Here is a 21,390-nt window from a genome sequence, read left to right on the forward strand (position 1 = left end):
GCAGTAACTTTTGAACTGATAATCTTATACTCTTGCATAGTATTGATGGATCCAAATTCTTGGGTAGCTTACTTGAAACTCTAGTTCAGATTTATATGTGATGCCAAACCAGGTGGTGACAGAGTTTAAACATTCTAAAAGAAACGGCCTCGTCAATGTCTGTTACACCCTGAACAGAGATGTATTATACAAGTTGTCCAGAACGTTTAAAGAAAGATCTTTATTCATGGCCCGTGCTGGGTTTATTCTGATGCTAAAGTTCCTCTTTCATGCACAACTAGTAGTTCAAATGTTGTTGAGTGGTATTAGGAAAAATGTAAAATCAAGGAAGTCTGCAGATGCTGGAAAGCCAAAGCAACTCTCACAAAATGGTGGAGGAACTCAGTAGGTCAGGCCTGTACCTAATAAAGTGGCCACTGAGTATATGTTCATGGTCTATTCAGCCATGCATTTATCTGCCAAATTATCCTGTTTCTATCCTCACCATTACGTGGCACAGGCAGCAGTCTGAAATTATTACCCTGGAGGTCCTGTTTCTCAGTTTTCTGCCTAGCTCTCTAAATTCTCTCCGGGACCTCTTTGCTTTTCCTTCCTCTGTCATTAGTACCAAGACATCTGGCTGCTCTCCCTTCCCCTCCAAAATGTTGTGGACGTGATACAAAATATCCCTGTCCTTGGCACTTGGGAGCCAACACCATCCGGGTGTCCTGTTCACGTCCACAGAATCTTCTGTCTGTTCCTCTGACGATCGAGTCCCCTGTCACTACCACTCCTCTCTGCTCCCTCTTTCCTTCTGAGCCACAGACCCATGCTCAGTGTCATGACTATTACCTTCCTGTCAGCTTGAACCAGTCTGGCCATTCTCATCTGACCTCTCTCATTAACCAGGCACTTTCACCCACAACTGCCGTCACTGGATGTTTTTTTTTTGCACGATTCTCTGTAAACTAGAAACTGTTGTGTGTGAAAACCCCAGGAGGTCAGCAGTTTTTGAAATACTCAAACCACCCCATCTGGCACCATTCCATAGTCAAAGTCGCTTCGATCACATTTCTTCCCCATTCTGATGTTTGGTTTCAACAGCGAATGTTCCTCCAGTATTTTGTGTGTGTTGCTCGGATTTCCAGCATCTGCAGATTTTCTCTTGTTTTTAACAACTGAACCTCTTGACCATGTCTGCATGCTTTTATGCATTGACTTGCTGCCACATGATAGGCTGATTAGATATTTGCATTAATGAGCATGTATCCAGGTGTATCTCGTAAAGTGGCTACTGAGTGTAGGTTGATTTGTTACTGAGCTATATGTGTGGGACACACAGCCATTCTATTTTCATCATTTATGCTGAGGTTCCGGTGTTTTACCTGCACAGCCTCTCTGTTCCACTGACCCAGGTTTGATACCAACCCTGGCTGATGGGCATGTGGGGAGGATAGAATGGGCTGGGGTAGCATGAGTGCAGAGGTTGCCAACCTGGGCTCCACAGAACCCTTGCTTAATGGTGCTGGTCCAAGGCATCAAAGAAATTTGGGAACCCCTGGATTAGTGGGCGTTTGATGATCAGCAATTACTTAATAGGCTGAAGGGCCCGTTTTCTTCTTGTTTTCTCTCTTGCACTCTCTCTCTCTCTCATTGTATGACATTGATTGAGACCATGTTTTACATAGAGCTTTCATTTCATATCACATTATTTTCAGGAAAATGGGAAAATTTCAAGTGATCATTCTTGTGTTCTGATTAAAGCAGCAGTGTCTGTGAGGTTCAAGTGACCAGTCTTGTGTCCTGCTGGTGAAAGCAGTGGCTGTAAAGCACATTTTTGGTTTGTCCTCCGTGATCTACTGTGGTTCTCCCTCTGATCAAAGTACCTAGGACATCTTCAGGGAGTGGTGTCTCAGAAAGGCAGCGTCCATTATTAAGGACCTCCAGCACCCAGGGCATGCCCTTTTCTCACTGTTACCATCAGGCAGGAGATACAGAAGCCTGAAGGCACACACTCAGTGACTCAGGAACAGCTTCTTCCCCTCTGCCATCTGATTCCTAAATAGACATTGATCCCGTGAACACTACCTCACTTTTTTTTTAATATACAGTATTTTTGCTTTTTGCATGTGTTTTTAATCTATTCAATATATGTATACTGTAATTGATTTACTTGCTTACCTATTATTTTTTATTATTTTTTTCTGCTAGATTATGTATTGCATTGAACTGCTACTAATTTAACAAATTTCACATCACATGCTGGTGATAATAATTCTGGTTCTGATCTCGGTGATCAGTCGGTCAGGTGATCAGTCACGTGTGCTTCTGCGTAAGTTAGAAGCTGTGGTAAAATGAAGTATTGGTTTGTTCTCAGTGATCTAACCCTGCCTCTCTCTCTCTCTTCTGCCCACAGTCCCTGGAAAGCACTCGCCGTATGCTTCAGCTGGTGGAGGAGGTATAGTTTCTTCATAAGCATCCTTTGTTCATCAACTTTTAATCAAATGTTCTGGGATGGTTTGGCTCCGGTTTGGAATAAACGCATTCCTGTATTCCAGGCAGATGAGGTGGTACTTTTCAAACTGATGTTTGGTCTTGTTGTAACATTGCAGTAAATTACAGAGAGATAAGGGGTGGGGGTTTGGGGAGAATGGTTGGGTCCGTATGACGCACACTCACTGGATAGATGGGCTGGGGTGGTGGCTGGGGAGGTTAGCTGGGTCCTTGCGTCCCAAACTCACTGTTTCTGGGTTCTTCAAGTACTGGGGCAAATTCATCTTCTTGCACATCATTCACATGGGACAACAACAACTGTGGCCATTTTAACTCCACTTCCCATTTCCATAGCAACATGTCTGTCTTCCACAGGGCCGAGGCTTAACTTGAATTAGAGGAACAGCGCCTTGTATTCCGCTGGGCAAGTCTCCAACCCCGTGATATGAATGTTGAATTGTCAAACTTCAGGTGACCACGTCCCCCTCTGTCCCATGGAGAGATTTAGGAAGGGAATTGCAAAGTTTGGGATGTGTATTGAGAGATACAAGAAACATAGAAACATGGAAAATAGGTGCAGGAGTAGGCCATTCGGCCCTTCGAGCCTGCACCGCCATTCAGTATGATCATGGCTGATCATCCAACTCAGAACCCTGCACCAGCCTTCCCTCCATACCCCCTGATCCCTTTAGCCACAAGGGCCATATCTAACTCCCTCTTAAATATAGCCAATGAACTGGCCCCAACTGTTTCCTGTGGCAGAGAATTCCACAGATTCACCACTCTCTGTGTGAAGAAGTTTTTCCTAATCTCGGTCCTAAAAGGCTTCCCCTTTATCCTCAAACTGTGACCCCTCGTTCTTGACTTCCCCAACATCGGGAACAATCTTCCTGCATCTAGCCTGTCCAATCACTTTAGGATTTTATACGTTTCAATCAGATCCCCCCTCAATCTTCCAAATTCCAACGAGTATAAGCCTAGTTCATCCAGTCTTTCATCATATGAAAGTCCTGCCATCCCAGGAATCAATCTGGTGAACCTTCTTTGTACTCCTCTATGGCAAGGATGTCTTTCCTCAGATTAGGGGACCAAAACTGCACACAATACTCGAGGTGTGGTCTCATCAAGGCTTAGTACAACTGCAGTAGTACCTCCCTGCTCCTGTACTCGAATCCTCTCGCTATAAATGCCAGCATACCATTCGCCTTTTTCACCGCCTGTTGTACCTGCATGCCCACTTTCAATGACTGGTGTATAATGACACCCAGGTCTTGTTGCACCTCCCCTTTTCCTAATCGGCCACCATTCAGATAATAATCTGTTTTCCTGTTTTTGCCACCAAAGTGGATAACTTCACATTTACCCACATTAAATTTCATCTGCCATGAATTTGCCCACTCACCTAACCTATCCAAGTCACCCTGCATCCTCTTAGCATCCTCCTCACAGCTAACACTGCCGCCCAGCTTCGTGTCATCCGCAAACTTGGAGATGCTGCATTTAATTCCCTCATCCAAGTCATTAATATATATTGTAAACAACTGGGGTCCCAGCACTGAGCCTTGCAGTACCCCACTAGTCACTGCCTGCCATTCTGAAAAGGTCCCGTTTATTCCCACTCTTTGCTTCCTGTCTGCCAACCAATTCTCTATCCACATCAATACCTTATCCCCAATACCGTGTGCTTTAAGTTTGCACACTAATCTCCTGTGTGGGACCTTGTCAAAAGAATTTTGAAAATCCAAATATACCACATCCACTGGTTCTCCCCTATCCACTCTACTAGTTACATCCTCAAAAAATTCTATGAGATTCGTCAGACATGATTTTCCTTTCACAAATCCATGCTGACTTTTTCCGATGATTTCACCGCTTTCCAAATGTGCTGTTATCACATCCTTGATAACTGACTCTAGCAGTTTCCCCACCACCAATGTTAGGCTAACCGGTCTATAATTCCCTGGTTTCTCTCTCCCTCCTTTTTTAAAAAGTGGGGTTACATTAGCCACCCTCCAATCCTCAGGAACTAGTCCGGAATCTAAAGAGTTTTGAAAAATTATCACTAATGCATCCGCTATTTCTTGGGCTACTTCCTTAAGCACTCTGGGATGCAGACCATCTGGCCCTGGGGATTTATCTGCCTTTAATCCTTTCAATTTACCTAACACCACTTCCCTACTAACATGTATTTCGCTCAATTCCTCCATCTCACTGGACCCTCTGTCCCCTACTATTTCCGGAAGATTATTTATGTCCTCCTTAGTGAAGACAGAACCAAAGTAATTATTCAATTGGTCTGCCATGTCCTTGCTCCCCATAATCAATTCACCTGTTTCTGTCTGTAGGGGACCTACATTTGTCTTAACCAATCTTTTTCTTTTCACATATCTGTAAAAGCTTTTACAAGGTTGCGGTAGCAGTGCAGGATGTGGGGAGGGGGATGAAAGGCAGGAATTCTGCACTCTCGGCAGGAAAGTACTAACAGTTGTGGGGTATGCGCTCCTTATTGGAGTTAACTACAGCCAAAAATATAAACACAGGAGATTCTGCAGATGCTGGAAATCCAGAGCAACACACAAAAAGTGCTGGAGGAACTCAGCAGGTCAGGCAGCGTCTATGGAAATGAATAAACAGTCGACATTTCTGGCTGACGCAAATATCACCTTTCCCTGCAAAATGTCTCGAAATGTACTTTTCTGATTCTGTCTTGCCCGGATCCATGGTTCTCTGAGCTGAATTTCGTCAGCAATTTGCAAAGCATGTCACGATTATGCACCCAAAAAGGGATCAATACAAAATCCACCAAGCCTAATACTACAGTGAGAAATGGCTTTGCACAGCAACAAGGTATATGCTTGCCCCGTAGTTCCTTAATTCAATGAAAACAAAACGTTTAATTGAAGCAATAACAGTGCATTTGACAGCCACTTGCCAGGAGGGGTTAGGAATTGAGGAGAAGGAACATTGAATTTATAACTTCCTTTGTGCTGAATTAATTTCCTTAACAATCTCAGCCTTGCTATTGGCACCCTGCGTGGTTACAAGCAAATGTGGGATTGAGTCCTGCTGAGAAGCAGTCATTTAAAAATGTCAGTGATATTAGTGGCTGCATCTTGTAGTGTTACAGAGAATGTAGCTCCGTTCCGATCATTGGAGTGAGACTACAGTGCTCGTGCGTTGCCTTGGAGCCCTGTCACTGCCGAACAGAGCCAAGATGATGACGGAGCCTCGCATGCGTTACCACATTCCAGAGTTGTGCGAGTTGAGTGTGTCCCTTCAGGCTCCTGTGCCTCCTCCCCGACGGTAGTAATGGGAGGGGCTCGGGGTTGTTAGTGATGCCGCGTTCTGGAGACTCCACCTCTTGAGGATGTTCTCTACGGTGGGGAGGGTTGTGCCTGTGATGAGACCGGCTGAGGCTACAGCCGTCTGCAGCCCCTTGTCACCCTGTGAGTTGGAGCCTCCACACCAGTCAGGAAGCTCTATACCATAATCCATAGCATATACCATAAAGCTTGCAAGAGTCTTTGCTGACATGACCAATCTCCTCAAACTCCCACTGAAGTACAGGTACTGCCATGCCTTCTTAATGATTGTATCAATGTGTTGAGCTCAAGACAGACCATGAGATATAGGAGCAGAATTATGCCGTTTGGCTCATCGATCTGCTTTGCCATTTCATCATGGCTGATCCATTTCCCTCTGACCCTATCTCCCCGTATCCCTTCACACCCTGACTAAGTAAGAATCTATCAACCTCTGCCTTAAATATACCCAAAGCCTTGGCCTCTGACTCCATCATTTCTTAGCACTTGGTCTGGATGCTTTAATGCCTTCATAATCCAAATGCTCACCTAGATAAGTGTAGCGAGTTTCCGCTTCCGCCAGCCACTCACACGGCTGGTTACAGATTCTAACCGCAGGAGGCACGACGCTGGAGGAACTCAGTGGGTCAGGCAGCATTTATGGATGCAAAAGTTGGATATGTTTCGGAACTGAGTGTGGCCAGGGGAAAAGAGGAGATCGCCAGTACAAACAAGTGAGGGGGAGGGCCAAGCTGGAGCTGGCAGCCAATTGTGTTAGACACGTGGGTTATGACCAAAGAAAAAAAAAATGGCTGGAGTCGCTTAGTGCAAAGGTGTTTGCTAGGTGCGTCAAAAATCAAACTGCCAGCCACAGCTGACAAGCCCCATGTGCCTGAAGTGACTGGTTTTAAGGTGCTGGTAACCTGCCTTTGCTCCTTTTCCTGTTGGTAGAAACGGTTCCACTGGGCGTAGTAGCGAAGCCACACGTGAAGGCCAGGAGCTGGACTTGGTTGTCAGAGGCTATTTGAGATGCACACCATTGGGAACATTTAATTCGTGGTGGGAACTTATCTCCACTACCACCCCCAGCTAAAACAACCTTAAGGAAATGCTGTTTTATATAATTTATGAATAATTTATGTTTTGTGTTGTCTGTACCTACGTACCTGTGTTGCTGCAGCAATAAAGGTTTCATTGTAGCTGTACCTCACCCAACGTGTGCACACAACAATTAACTCGACTTCACTTGTACAGACTTGCAGATTGTACAGACAGAGGGCAGAGCAGAGTAGGGGCTCTCTGTGTGTATACTGTAGATGCAACCATTTTTGAAAATGAGTATGCCCTCCACTGGTACAGATTGCAGGCTGTCTAACCCTGCCAACTTAGGTGATTGTAGTTGGGTCTGCAACGATAAAAAACCTGCCTTGTTGTTAATACGCTTAAACTCCTTGCACTAAGGCTGGGGCACAAAGTTAGGTAAGTGATTACTTCTCTGTGCAGAGCCTAAGCCACATGTCAGGGAAAATAAGTCCACCTCTGTCAACATCTTGATAGCTTTGAATTGGAGAGTCACCAAGTGATGATATGCACATGTGTCTCAAACAAGACAAAACGGAGAGAGCCGGCCTATTGTGGAGACTAAGCTGGTAATTTGGGTGGCAGGGTGGAGATGTATCTCTACCAAATGAGGTGTAAGGCACTCCTTCCCTTCGCTAGCCTTTAGGTCACCCTTGGGCAAGGTGTAGCATCTGATCTGCTTAGTCCCCGATCAGGGTCATGTGAAGCCATGGGAGCAGATGGTGGATGTTCGTATGGCAGCCGGTGCAGATCACAAGTCCTGGTTATGTGACCACTGACACCAGGCAGACAATCATGGTAATGGCTGGGCTCACCCGTCTTGTAAAAAGATGCTGCCCAGGTGAAGGCAATGGCAAACCACTTCTGTAGAACAGAACATTCATAGTCCTGGGACCACGTTCACCCACGTCATACGACCCAGCACATAACGAACAAACTTGTTAATATAAGCTCTGTGATGAAAATACAGATTGAATGTTTGTGAAGTAAACTTAATTGAACTTCATTCTTGAAACATGGGGGCATTATTTGTGTGGCTAGTGGCCACTGCGTATTATCCTTGCATGAGCCACTTGTATATTTCTCAGGAGTTTTCTGAACATGGATATAGAAAGGGTTGGATTATGAATTTGCAGTTGAGATCTGGCAATGTACCTGTTTGGTTCCCAGTCACCATAATTCTTTTTTCCTTCTCACCTCGAACAGAGCAAAGATGCGGGGATCAGGACCTTGGTCATGCTGGACGAGCAAGGAGGTGAGTGAATTTTCGGGAGCACTCGGGGTTGGAGAGGAGTTGGTGCAACCACATCGGGAATGCTTCTTCTCTCAGAGCCTAGAGTGAAACCGCGGAGCCGTTAAGTGGGTAACTGTAAGTGGGTGTGTGTAGTGATCTGAAATGAGGGAATCGCGACCCACTTCAAAAGACCAAAGGTGATGTGGACCAGAGTTGCGGAGACATACAGTACAGGGACAAGCCACTTGGCCCAACTTGCCCATGATGGTTGTCTTGCCCAGCAAGCTAGTCCCATCTCCCTGCATTTGGTCCTGGTCCTCTAAACCCCTCCTAGCCATTATTTACCTGTCCTTGGCTTTAAAATGTTGCAAGCATGCCTGCCTCAGTTATTAGTTCTGGCAGTTCATTTCAAATATCCTTTACAAGAAGAAGCTGCCCCTGGTGTCCTTTTTAAATCTCTCCCCTCTGATTTTGTCAATGCCCTCTTGTTGATAGCACCCCCTCCCTGGGGAAAAAGGCTGTGTGCTTTCACCCTGTCCATGCCTCTCATGATCATATACATATACCTCTCAACGGTTCATTTATTATTAAAGTATGTATCTGTATACAACTCTGAGAATTGTCTTCTCCAGATAGCCACGAAACAAAGCAAAAACATGAAAGTCACTTCTCAACCTCCTACGTTCCTTAGAATAAAGTTCTAGTCTGCCCAACCTCTCCCCATAACTCAGGCCCTCAAGATCCTGGTAAATCTTTTCTGCACACTTTCTAGTTTAATAATGTCTTTCCTATAACAGGATGACCAACAGGCTAGATACAGTAAGGGCTTTGCCCAAAGGACATAAGTAAGCAAAATGGATTCTAGACCATAAGACATAGGAGCAGAATTAGATAATTCGGCCCATCAAGTGTGTTCTGCCACTCCATTATTCACTTTCAACCCATTCTCCTGCCTTCTGCCCATAACCTTTGCCACACTGACCAATCAAGAACCTATCAACCTCTGCCATATACCCTTATACCCAATGACTTGGACTGCACAGTCATCTGTGGCAATGAATGGCACAGAATCTCCTACTACTTGCTAAAGAAACTTTCTTTTATCTCTGTTCTAAATGGATATCCCTCTATTCTGAGGCTGTGTCCCCTGGTCCTAGATTCCTCCAATATAGGAAGCATCCTCTCCACATCCACTCTATCAGGGCCTTTCAATATTTGATAGGTTTCAATGAGATGCCCCCTCATTCTTCTAAACTCCAGCGAGTACAGGTCCAGAGCCATCAAACACTTTGTACACATTAACCCTTGCGTTCCCAGGATCATTCTCATGAACCTTGTCTGGACTCTCTGCAATGCCAGCATATCCTTTCATAGATAAGGGGCCCAAAACTCCAAGTGAGGTCTGGCTGGTGCTCGTGAAAATCTGACTGATTCATGATCACTTTTGCTGATGTCAGCTTTATGTTGCATTGCAGACTGGTGAAGGCAATAAACCTAATCCCCTAAAGTTAAGCAGAGGCCTTTGTTTTAATTCCATAGTTTTATGGCCACCTTTTATGAATGTTGTCTTGTTTTTAATTCCAGTATTAGTTCAGTTTAAGTTGCCACTGTGGGATTTGAACCCATGTCTCAGAATTATTCATTCCTTGAAATCCTGGTCCAGTAAGCTCTGTGCATATCCAACCTTCTTCACACGAGCTACAGAGTGTCAAAATGGGATCCCCAGCTAATCCTTCCACCCTCTACCACTTGTGCTGGCGGCATGTTCCACAATCTCACCACCCTCTGAGTGAAGAAGTTTCCCCTCATGTTCCCCTGGAGCTTTTCACCTTTCACCTTTAACCGATGACCTGTAGTTGCAGTCCCACCTAACCTCAGTAGAAACGGCTTGCTTGCATTTAGCCTATCTGTACCCCTCATAATTTTGTATACCTGTATCAAATCTTCCCTCAATCTTCTATGTTCGAGGGGGCAAGGTCCTAACCTGTTCAGTCTTTCCTTATAACTCAGGTCCTCCAGTTCCAGCAACATTCTTGTAAATTTTCTCTGTACTCTTTTAATCTTACTTACATCTTCATTAGGTCTTCATTCACTTTGATAGAGACCAAAAATATGAATAGAATGTGGTGGACATGTTCAGCAGGTCAGGCAGCACCTGTGGATAGAGAAGACGAGTTAACATTTCAGGTCAAAGATGCCTCATCAGAAGTGAATCATCATATGCCTGGTGACTGATAGGAGTAGCACCCAGCGATTTGGAAAAATCTGCCAATCCCAAGGGTGCTTATTGGAATTTAAACTCTAGTCTAGAGCAGGGATGGTGAACTTTTTTGAGAATGTGTGCTCAAATTAATCATCTTCTAAAAAAATTTCTCCTGTGTCATAGTAACTTTGAGCAGAGATTATTATTGATGAATGAATTAGTAAGAATAACTATGGACTTCTTTAAGGAAAAGGCTGAGTTTTGTATGCAAACAAGGAAATCTGCAGATGCTGGAAGTTCAAGCAACACACACAAAATGCTGGTAGAACACAGCAGGCCAGGCAGCATCTATAGGAAGAAGCACAGTTGATTTTTCAGGTCGCAGCCTGAAACATCGACCGTGCTTCTTCCTATGAGTTTTGTATTTTTGCATTAATCGTTGTTTTACTATTAATAAAAATATAACAGACAGATTAAAATGAAGGATTTCAAAATTATCGTCCAATGCCACCGTGTAAATGAAAATATAAATAAACAGCAATAAATAACAAGAGCACGAAATACAAGATAAAGAGTCCTTAAAGTACGATCATTTGTTGTGGGAACTTCTCAATAGATGAGTGTAGTTATTCTTTTTGTTCAAGAGCCTGATGGTTGTGGGGTAGTAACTGTTCCTGAACTTGGTGGTGCGAGTCCTGAGGCTCTTGTACGTTTTACCTGATTGGAAGCCGCGAGAAAAAAGCATGGCCTAGGTGGTGAAGATCTTTGATGATAGGTGCTGCTTTCCTATGACAGTGTTTCATGTAGATGTGCTCAATGGTTGGGAGGGCTTTACCTGTGATCTACTGGGCTGAATCCACTCCTTTTTGTAGAATTAGTCCTAATGAAGGGTCTTGGCTTGAAACATCACCTCTTTACTCCTCTCCATAGATGCTGCCTGACCTGCTGTGTTCCTCCAGCATTTTGTGTGTGTTACTCGGAATTTCCAGCATCTGCAGAATCTCTTGGGTTAAAGGGTAACTCTCTCCCCATGGACAGTATTCAATATCACCCGTGACGGCTCAGTTCAGGTTGTGAGTTTAACCTGAACAATGCAAAGCCAGTTGTCCAGCACTCTGTATTTTAAACAGAAAGATGAAAGATTAACTTTATCCATCACACGTACATCAGAACATGTGTGAAATATGTTGTTTACATCAATGACCAACACAGTCTGGGGGCAGCCCACAAGTGTCACCATAGCATGCACACAGTTTACTGATGCTAACCCACATGTCTTGGTCTGTGGGGAAACCAGAACACCTCGAGGAAACCCACTCGGTCACAGGGGGAATGTACAGACTCCTTACAGGCAGTGGTGGGACCTGATCCCCGGTCACAATTGCTGGCACGGTATGATGTGTTGTACCCAACGTTGTGCTGTCTTGTCACCTATATGGTGACTGTTTGTCCCATTGAATCGATGCCAACCCACAGTCATTCCGTCACCTGCTTTTCTCCATTTCATCCTCCTGTAGCAGATCCTCTCTCACACACTCATCAGCTCTGCACTGACTCTCCTGTCACCGCCAGCCAGCTTCCCGACCCCATGTCGGTGGGGTGCAGGAGGAAACTGGAGCACTTGGGACTAAAGCAGCATAGAAACAGGCCTTTCAGCCCTTCCCCCTTCCCCCTCCACTCTTCATCTATTCCCCACCCTGGCCTCTTACTCTCCTCCCCTTCCCCTCCCCTTCCACTGGGTCCCTTTCTCCTTTGGTCCACGCTCCTCTCCTGTCAGATTCCTTCCTCTCCAGTCCTTTGACCTTTTCAACCCAAGTAAGTGGCTTCACCTATCACCTTCTAACTACCCTCCTTCCCCTCCCCCCACCTTTTTTATTCTGGCACCATCCCCTGCCTTTCCAGTCCAGTTGAAGGGTCTCGGCCCAAAGCACTGACTGTTGAATCATTTCCATAGATGCTGCCTGACCTGCTGAGTTCCTCCAGCATTTTGTGTGTGCTCCACATCCTCACCAACCCCTCCCAGATTCAACCACCCGCCTACTAAGAGCAAATTGCATTAAGCTATTGAACTGTGTGCCTTTGAGATGTGGGAGGAACTCTGAAACTCAGAGGGCGAACGTGCAAACTCTGCACAGACAAAATCGGAGGTTAGGATCAGACTCCGGTCACTGGAGCTGTGTGTGTTTGTAATTAGATTGTAGATCCTCTGAGTGTCTGTCACTAGCTGAAATGGATGGCGGAGGCTGAGGCCAATCACAGGGGCCTGCACTGACCACCCAGTCCTGACCAGCTGTAGGTGACTTTCATGCAAAGACCCTCCATGAAGAAGGAGATGAAAGCAGCATACTGCAGGTGTTGGAAGTCTTAAATAAAGGAGGATATGCTGGAGATACTTAGTAGTCGAGGCAGTAGAGAAAGGATTGCAGGCAGTCCCCAGATGAAACGGTGTTCCCTTCCTGAGAATTTCTCATCAATTACAAAGCCTGTACAAGCAGCGTGTGGAAGATGATTACAGAGACAGCGGTGTTGGGAGAACGAGCAGGCACGGAGAGAGCAGCCTCTGGCTGGTGTCACTGACTCCGTGAATGGGTCCACTCAGAGCTCCCGGCTCTGCCGGACTCAACACCACCCCAACTGTAGCTCAGGGCGGGGGAGCGAATGGGGAATAGGCTCGCAGAAATGCCTCTTTCTTACCAGACAGAAGCTCCACAGAAGCCGAGAAGTCCATCAGTATCCATCCCACTGGTATCCCAAACTTGTCTGTAGGTATGTGTGGGTGGGTCAGGCGTTTAAACCTGCGGTAGGATGTTGCCAGTTCCTGACCCCCACCAGGGGCTGCCCGACCCGCTGAGCTCCTCCTGGAGATCGCTCCTGGGGTCTGTAATGTTTCACTGAAACTAGAGTGAAAACTGACGGTAGTTTGAGGCTGAGAGAATGAATGGGTGAAGGTGGACAACAAGGCTGAACAAATGACATAAAAAAATCAAGTGTGGTGACTAGAGTAATGAAAATTGAATCTGGGAGAGTCAGGTAAAATACTGACACGAGGCACGTTCTGGAGTCTGGCCAGATTGTGTGTATCTGAAATGGAGAACAGGACAGACCCAGGTGAAATTCTAATCACAGGAGATTCAGCAGATCAACACTCACAAAGTGCTGGAGGAACTCAGCAGGTCAAGCACCATCTATAGAGGGGAATGAACAGTTGATGTTCTGGGCGGTTAAACCCTTCATCAGGACTGGAAAGGAAGGGGGCAGAAGCCAGAATAAGAAGGTGGGGGTGAGATCAGGTCAGGGGGAAGGTGGGTGGGTGGGCAAAGAGAGAATGAAATAAGAAGCTGGGAGGGGGTAGTTGCAAGAGATAAAGGGCTGAAGAAGGAGGAATCTGATTGGAGAGGAACGAGGACCATGGAAGAAGGGCAAAGAGGTGCAGCAGAGGGAGGTGATGGGCAGATTGATTAGTCATCAATAGACAATAGGTGCAGGAGTAGGCCATTCGGCCCTTCGAGCCAGCATCACCATTCACTGTGATCATGGCTGATCATCCACAATCAATATCCAGTTCCTGCCTTCTCCTCATAACCGTTGATTCCACTATCTTCCATCTCTTTCTTGAAAGCAGACACTAATACACTGTTACAATATAAATCTGCAAGAGATATTAATACACAAAAAAAAGTTAGTACAAACAGTGCAGTTTAGATATAAAATAACAGGGTAATATAATAGTATACTAATTTTCCATACATATGAATAAAGAGAAGAAAAAACCCCAAAAAAACCCACTGTGCAACTAATCTAAAAAGCAAAGCAAAGCAATGGGCTAACTAGGTATCAAGTAGACTTAAACAAAGTAAAACAATCACGTCCTCAAACCCGACCTCCATTAAAAACAGTTAAAAAAGCAAGAAGGGAATGTAAATATGGGCAAAGAGAAAAAAAAATACATTCAATGAAAATGTTGAATAAAAGATCTCCAGGTCTGTTCAAATTCTGATTTTCTCCAAATTTAAACATAGTATCATCTGAGAAAACCAAAAGAACATAGTTGGGGCATTAATCTCCTTCCAATGTTGTAAAATACATCTTTTCGCCATTAAAGTAAGAAATGCAATCATTCTACGGGCTGAAGGGGAAAGATTACTGGAAATTTTAGGTAATCCAAAGATAGCAGTAATAGGATGGGGAGAAATATCTATATTCAATACCTTTGAAATAATATTAAAAATGTCTTTCCAAAAAGTTTCCAAAGTAGGACAGGACCAAAACATATGAGTTAAGGAGGCTATCTCCCCATGACAATGAGGGTTAATATGAGAATAAAAACGAGCTAATTTATCTTTAGACATATGTGCTCTATGAACAACTTTAAATAGAATTAGGGAATGTTTGGAACAGATAGAGGAAGTATTGACTAGTTGTAAAATATGCGCCCAGTCATCCGCCGAGATAATAAAGCCCAATTCCTTTTCCCAATCTGACCTAATCTTATCGAATGGAGCTTTCCTAAGTTTCATAATAGTATTATAAATAATAGCCGTTACACGTTTCTGACATGGATTAAGGTTAATTATAGTATCTAAAATATATGTAGGAGGTAACGTCGGAAAAGAAGAGAGTATAGTACTTAGGAAATTTCTAACTTGGAGATATCTAAAAAAATGTATTCTTGGTAAGTTATATTTGTTAGATAATTGCTCAAAAGACATAAGGGAACCATCTAAAAATAAGTCCAAAAACCGTGATATACCATTAGTCTTCCAAATTTGAAAGGCACGGTCCGTGGAAGAGGGAGAAAAGAATACGTTGCCTAAAATAGGAATCGCAAGCCCAAATTGATTAAGATCGAAAAATTTTCGGAATTGAAACCAAATACGTAAGGTATATTTAACTATCGGGTTACAAACCAGTTTCCGGCGTTTCAAATCAAAAGGAAGAGAAGAACCTAAAATGGAGCCAAGTGCATAACCTTGAGCAGATTGTAATTCCAATACTACCCATTGAGGAATGGATAGTGTATCTTGATCAAGTAACCAAAATTTCATATGTCGAATATTAATTGCCCAATAATAGAATCTAAAGTTAGGTAATGCGAAACCTCCATCTCTCTTAACTTTCTGTAGATGTATTTTACCCAATCTCGGGTTTTTATTTTGCCAAATAAATGAAGAAATTTTAGAGTCAACTTTATCAAAAAAGGATTTGGGAACAAAAATCGGTAGTGCCTGAAATACATATAAAAATTTTGGCAGAATAAACATCTTAACAGCATTAATACGACCAATCAAAGTTAAATAAAGTGCAAACCATTTAAATGAAAGTTGAGTAATGTGATCAATTAAGGGTAGGAAATTAGTCTTAAATAAATCCTTATGTTTACAGGTAATTTTAATCCCAAGATATGAAAAATGGTTATTAACCAATTTAAACAGGAGGTTCTGATATAAGGGAACTTGCTTATTAATCGGGAAAAGTTCACTCTTACTGAGATTTAACTTATAACCTGAAAAAAGACTAAATTGTGCTAATAAATCTAAAGCAGAAAAAGTTTTTCCTCAACACCGTTCTAAATGGCCTACCCCTTATTCTTAAACTGTGGCCTTTGGTTCTGGACTCACCCATCAGCGGGAACATGCTTCCTGCCTCCAGTGTGTCCAATCCCTTAATAATCTTATATCTTTCAATAAGATCCCCTCTCAGCCTTCTAAATTCCAGAGTATACAAGCCCAGACGCTCCAATCTTTCGATATATATGACAGTCCCGCCATCCCGGGAATTAACCTTGTGAACCTACGCTGCACTCCCTCAATAGCAAGAGTGTCCTTCCTCAAATTTGGAGACCAAAACTGCACACAGTACTCCAGGTGTGGTCCCACCAGGGCCCTGTACAGCTGCAGAAGGACCTCTTTGCTCTTATACTCAATTCCCCTTGTTATGAAGGCCAGCATGCCAATAGCTTTCAGTATTTGCTATCTATAGTTTCTCATAAATTCTGTTGTATTTCTTTATTTTCCTGTAAAAACCTGCAAGAAATCAAATCTCAATGTAGTATATAGTGACATATACATACTCTGATGATAAATTTATATTGAACTTTGATGAGGGATAAGTGAGTGGGTAACCAGAGAGGGGAATAGAGAGAGAGAGAGGAGGGAATACCAGAAGTTGGAGTAATTGATGTTCATACCAGGTTGGAGGCTACCCAGATGGAATACGAGGTGTTGCTCCTCCAAGCTGAGTTTGACTTCATTGTGGTGGAGGAGGCAGTGGATGGACGTATCGGAATGGGAATGGATGGACGTGTCGGAATGGGAATGGATGGGCGTGTCGGAATGGGAATGGATGGGCGTGTCGGAATGGGAATGGATGGACGTGTCGGAATGGGAATGGATGGGCGTGTCCGAATGGGAATGGATGGACGTGTCGGAATGGGAATAGATGGGCGTGTCGGAATGGGAATGGATGGCTGAATGGCCGTCAGGAGCTCTGCCTTTTGCGGGCAGACTCAGCGAAGGGACTTGATGAAGCAGCTCCCTGATCTGCGTCAGCTATTTATTCCCATCCGCAGATGCTGCCTGAGTTGCTGGGTTCCTGCAGTGTGCTGCTCCAGGTGAAATGATGTTGCTTTTGTCCCTATATGGATGAGCTGCACATTAATCATCTCTCCAAGACACTCAGGTTTAAAGGATAACAAGTAGTTCTTCACCAGCCTCAGCAAACTCCCTGCATCTGTCTCAGTGAATTTGCAAAACCTCTCCGACCACGTTTATGATGATTCTCTCTCCTGAACTCAAATCCTTTGCTTCTGTTCTAACCAGAACAACTTGACCGTGTTGAGGAAGGCATGGACCAGATCAACCAAGACATGAAGGAGGCAGAGAAAAATTTATCAGACATGGCAAAATGCTGTGGCCTTTGCGTTTGCCCCTGCGCCAAGTAGGTACTGGCAGAGTAAAGGCATTTCTGGGCTGGCACTGGGGAGCATTGAGTTCAGGGTTATTGTGACAAATTCCTGTGTCAATGTCTCGCTGGGTTTTTCGTGTGTCTGGTTCTCCTTTGGCTTCACTGTTTCTTTAGAGCAGGGGTTCCCAAACTTTTTCATGCCATGGATCAATACCATGAGCAAGGGGGCTGCTGGGAATCCCTGCTTTAGAGGGTTGAGGGTGTCCCATGCTGATTGGGAGCGGTCTAAAGTGCTATAAATCTCTAATGGCCCAAAACCCACCTGTAGCCACGTTGCGAGAGCCGGTTCAATCCCAATCAGTCTGGGGCTCCAGCAACCCCTTGCTTGCATGTTGTCATTGTCTGTGGAAACTAACTATCTTCCTCATTCAGAGCAATTGGAGAGGATTGAAGAGGGAATGGATCAGATCAATAAGGACATGAAAGAAGCAGAAAAAAATCTGTCGGATCTGGGCAAATGCTGTGGTCTTTGTTCCTGCCCCTGCAATAAGTAGGTGCCAACTGTCGGTCCCAGAGGCCGCCTGCCTGCCTGCATGCTGCTTGCTGAGAGAGCACGGTTCCATCTACACCAGGGGTTCCCAGCCTGCAGTCCATAGAGCCCTTGCTTAATGGTATTGGTCCAAGGCATGAAAAAAAAAGGTTGGGAACCCCTGATATAAACTCATAGAACACCCACCCAATGTAGGAACGAACATCAATACCACCAAGGCTGGTGGCTCCCTTGTTCCCCAAGACACTCATCCAAGGTTCCCTAAAGATTAGGTGGACTGTCACTCTCTATAGGAGAATGAGGAGGTTTGGATAGAAGTATTTAAAATGATAAACTGGATTATAGAAGGCTATTTTGTGTTGGAAGAGAGGTTGAGGACAAGAGGTCACTGGACTAAATTTATTTACAGTACTGTGCAGAAGTAAAAATGTTAAAAATATTTGTAAGGTGAAAGATGCTTTCAAAAATAATGAAATGAAACATTTCTAAATATCACAAAAAATCAGTATAAAGAGCAGTAAACAGTAAAAAAAAACTAAATCAAATCAACATTTGGTCTGAACACCTTTAAAACTGTATCAGTTCTCTTCGGTACACTGTGGTGCAGTTTTATTAGAAAATTTGCTGGTGGGTTGTTCCAAGCAACTTGGAGAACTTTCCACGGTTCTTCTGCAGATTTTGGCCGTCTCTCCAGGTAATCCCAGGCAGCCTTGATGATGTTGAGATCAGGGCTCTGTGGAGGCCATACCATTTGAAACCATATCAAAAAAACTAGTGTGCCCAAGACTTTTTCACTGTACTGTATTGATTTACTCAGAGATACATCATGGTAACAGGCCCTTTTGACTCAATGAGCTGCTCTTCCCCACCCCCATTATACCCATGTGACCAGTTAACCAACTAACCCGTACATCTTTAGACTGTGAGAAGAAACCAGAACACCTGGAGGAAACCTCACATATCCACATAATCCACATGTACAAACTCCTTACAGCCTGTACTATCCTTTACAGTTCTAAATTCATCTGAATTTAGTTAGCTTTTGGAGCTGACTTTCTGATTCAAACCGTTAAAGGAGCGAATCATTGAGTTTAGAAATGTTGAGTTGTGTTGACTGTCCCACTGTTGTGGATATGAAACTATTCCTGTCTGTTGGCATCCCAGCGATGGTTACTCCTGGGCTAGATAATGGCACTGGAAACTCAGTTGGCCTGAATTGTGTTTACGTTAGGTGTGTTTTCCAGGTGGGACCTGGGGTTGACAATGACCATGACTGTGCTTTTTTTTTTAACAAGAGTTGCTGGGGAAAGTTGTTCGGGGTATTGAGATGCCCCTGTTGTTAGGCACCTTCAGAAGACAACACTTTAATAATGGCACAATTTAAAGGGGGCTTTATGAAGCAGCACCTGGAGGAAAAGAGGGAGGTGAGCCCAATTCAGGCAAATGGGAATTGCAGAGATACGCAGCTTTGTTGCCATGCACAAGGTAAGCCACAGAACCCATGACTGGGTTCTGCAGATCGAAGCCTTCTTGGAGCCCCAGGTCACATTTCCCCCTCCCTTGGGCAGCATCGTGATGCACAGCTCCAGAGACATGCATTCAATCCTGACCTCGGGCCCTGTTTGCGTAGAAATTGCACATTGTGTGGGACCCCACCCCCCACCCCCCACCCCCAGGTTCTGGAGACACACAAAACATTCAGGCGTTTGCCCTTACTGATTTATTATAGGAATGAAAGCGAGAGAGAGAGGTGGGCTTTGTATTCAGTCATCAATAATCTTGCGAGACCATGGATCTGTGCCTGGAAAATCTTCACTCTCCAGGGCGCAGGCCTGGGCAAGGTTGTATGGAAGATCAGCAGTTGCCCATGCTGCAAGTCTCCCCTCTCCATGACACCAATGTTGTCCAAGGGAAGGGCATTAGGATCCATACAGCTTGGCACCAGTGTCGTCACAGAGCAATGTGTGATTAAGTGCCTTGCTCAAGGACACAACACGTTGCCTCGGCTGGGGCTCAAACTCACGACCTTCAGATCGCGAGTTGAATGCCTTAACCACTTGTCCACGTGCCCATAATCATTGGCAGGATAGTCTGTTATAGCCCCACTCAGTGAGAACCACCTAGGAATATGTTAGTACCAGAAGATGTGACCTTCAACAGAGAGGCTACAAACTGAAGGTACCTTCAGATTTTTCTTTGTCCTGTCAACTCTGGAGAGTCACACTGAGACAACTGAGGGAGCCTGTTTTTGAAGTTAAATTAATTTCCAAATTCCACTCCACCAGTCAAAGCTTGAACATTGAGTAATATTTAATGCCAAAATGATATCACGATTCTTCACAGGCAAAGAGATCCAGTGGTAAAATATAGTAACATGAATTATTTCATTGTCCCGGCGGGGTATACACAATTTACCAGCTGGCATGGGATATGGAGAGTCACCATGGTCTCAATTTTGTGGATTACAGAGCAGAGACTCTTTCAAGGCGCAATCCAGAGTACTACATGTTAGTTTATCATTCTTGCAAGGGTGCCTAGGAGATACTTCCAAGTCTTGAATTCTGAAAGAGTCAGAATGAAAGCAAAGAAGTATTACTGAGGCTTTATAAGGTGTTTGTCAGGCCTCACTTGGAGCATTGAAAGCTGTTTTAGCTCCCCCACCCCCTCCCCATCTAGGGAAAGATGTGCTGGCCTCGGAGAGGGTCCAGTGGAGGTTTACAAGAATGATCTCAGGAATGAATGGTTTAATCTTTGGAAAGTGTTAGATGTTTCTGGGCCTGTACTTGCTGGAGTTTAGAAGAATGAAAAGGGGATCTCACTGGATGCTGAAAGGACTGGTTACAGTGGGTGTGGAGAGGACAGTTTCCATTAGCACAGAAGTGTAGGATCTGAGGGCACAGACTTTGAATCAAGGGATGTCCCTTTAGAACTGAGTTGATGAATCTGTGGAATTCATTGATACAGACAGCTATGGATGCCAAGTCATTTGGTTTATTTAAGGTAGAGATTGATAGGTTAATGATTGTTAAGGGAGAAAGTGGGATTCGAAAATAAAAAGAGCCATGATTGTTGGTGCATTCTCAGTAGGCTACTTGGCTGAATTCTGCTCCTTTCTCTATGGTCTAATCCTAATTTTACAGGTTCTTTTGCACCCTCCACTCTTTGCTTATTTACAATCCAGTTCTTTCACATTTCACTTCTCAGTTGCTGTCTTCAAACGGTACTGTGCTCATTGCTGCAGAAGAGCAGTGTCTGGGCCTGTTCATATAACATCCTCAGGTGCATGAAGCATCTCATTCATGAAGAATGGACAGGCAATTGGCTCAAGTTTTGATCCAAATCACTTAACCATATCTGGTTAAGAATTATTTTTGTTTACATATGTATGTGTTATCCAAAATAATGAAGCATATTGGAAATATAGTGGTTAAATTGGTGGGAAAGTATGTGAGAAGATTGCTGGAGGACATGGGCAGTGAGGTAGACAGCCAGGGAGATGGGGGTTAATGGCTTGGGAAAGGTAGCAGGGAGAAGATAGAGGGAAGCCAAGGAGAAAAGAGAGGGGAAAGGGGTGAGTTATTAGATTGGGATTGAGCCAGGAGTGAACTGATTGGCAGCATTGCCTGGGATTAACCTTGGAGATCTC

General features: G+C 44.3%; 1 protein-coding gene across 2 annotated transcripts in view; it reads left to right on the top strand.

Annotated features, from left to right (window-relative positions):
* LOC140203756 (synaptosomal-associated protein 25-like) overlaps positions 1-21,390 on the top strand; it is an 80,490-nt gene that overhangs the window by 42,825 nt on the left and 16,275 nt on the right. For both annotated transcript variants that reach the window (XM_072269805.1, XM_072269804.1), the window contains exons 3-5: positions 2,396-2,437; positions 8,061-8,109; positions 17,110-17,227. In XM_072269805.1, the coding sequence (XP_072125906.1) occupies positions 2,396-2,437; positions 8,061-8,109; positions 17,110-17,227 (209 nt within the window). The remainder of the gene's footprint in view (positions 1-2,395; positions 2,438-8,060; positions 8,110-17,109; positions 17,228-21,390) is intronic.

The sequence above is a fragment of the Mobula birostris genome, chromosome 10, assembly GCF_030028105.1.
Source record: "Mobula birostris isolate sMobBir1 chromosome 10, sMobBir1.hap1, whole genome shotgun sequence".
Classification (NCBI taxonomy): Eukaryota; Metazoa; Chordata; class Chondrichthyes; order Myliobatiformes; family Myliobatidae; genus Mobula; species Mobula birostris.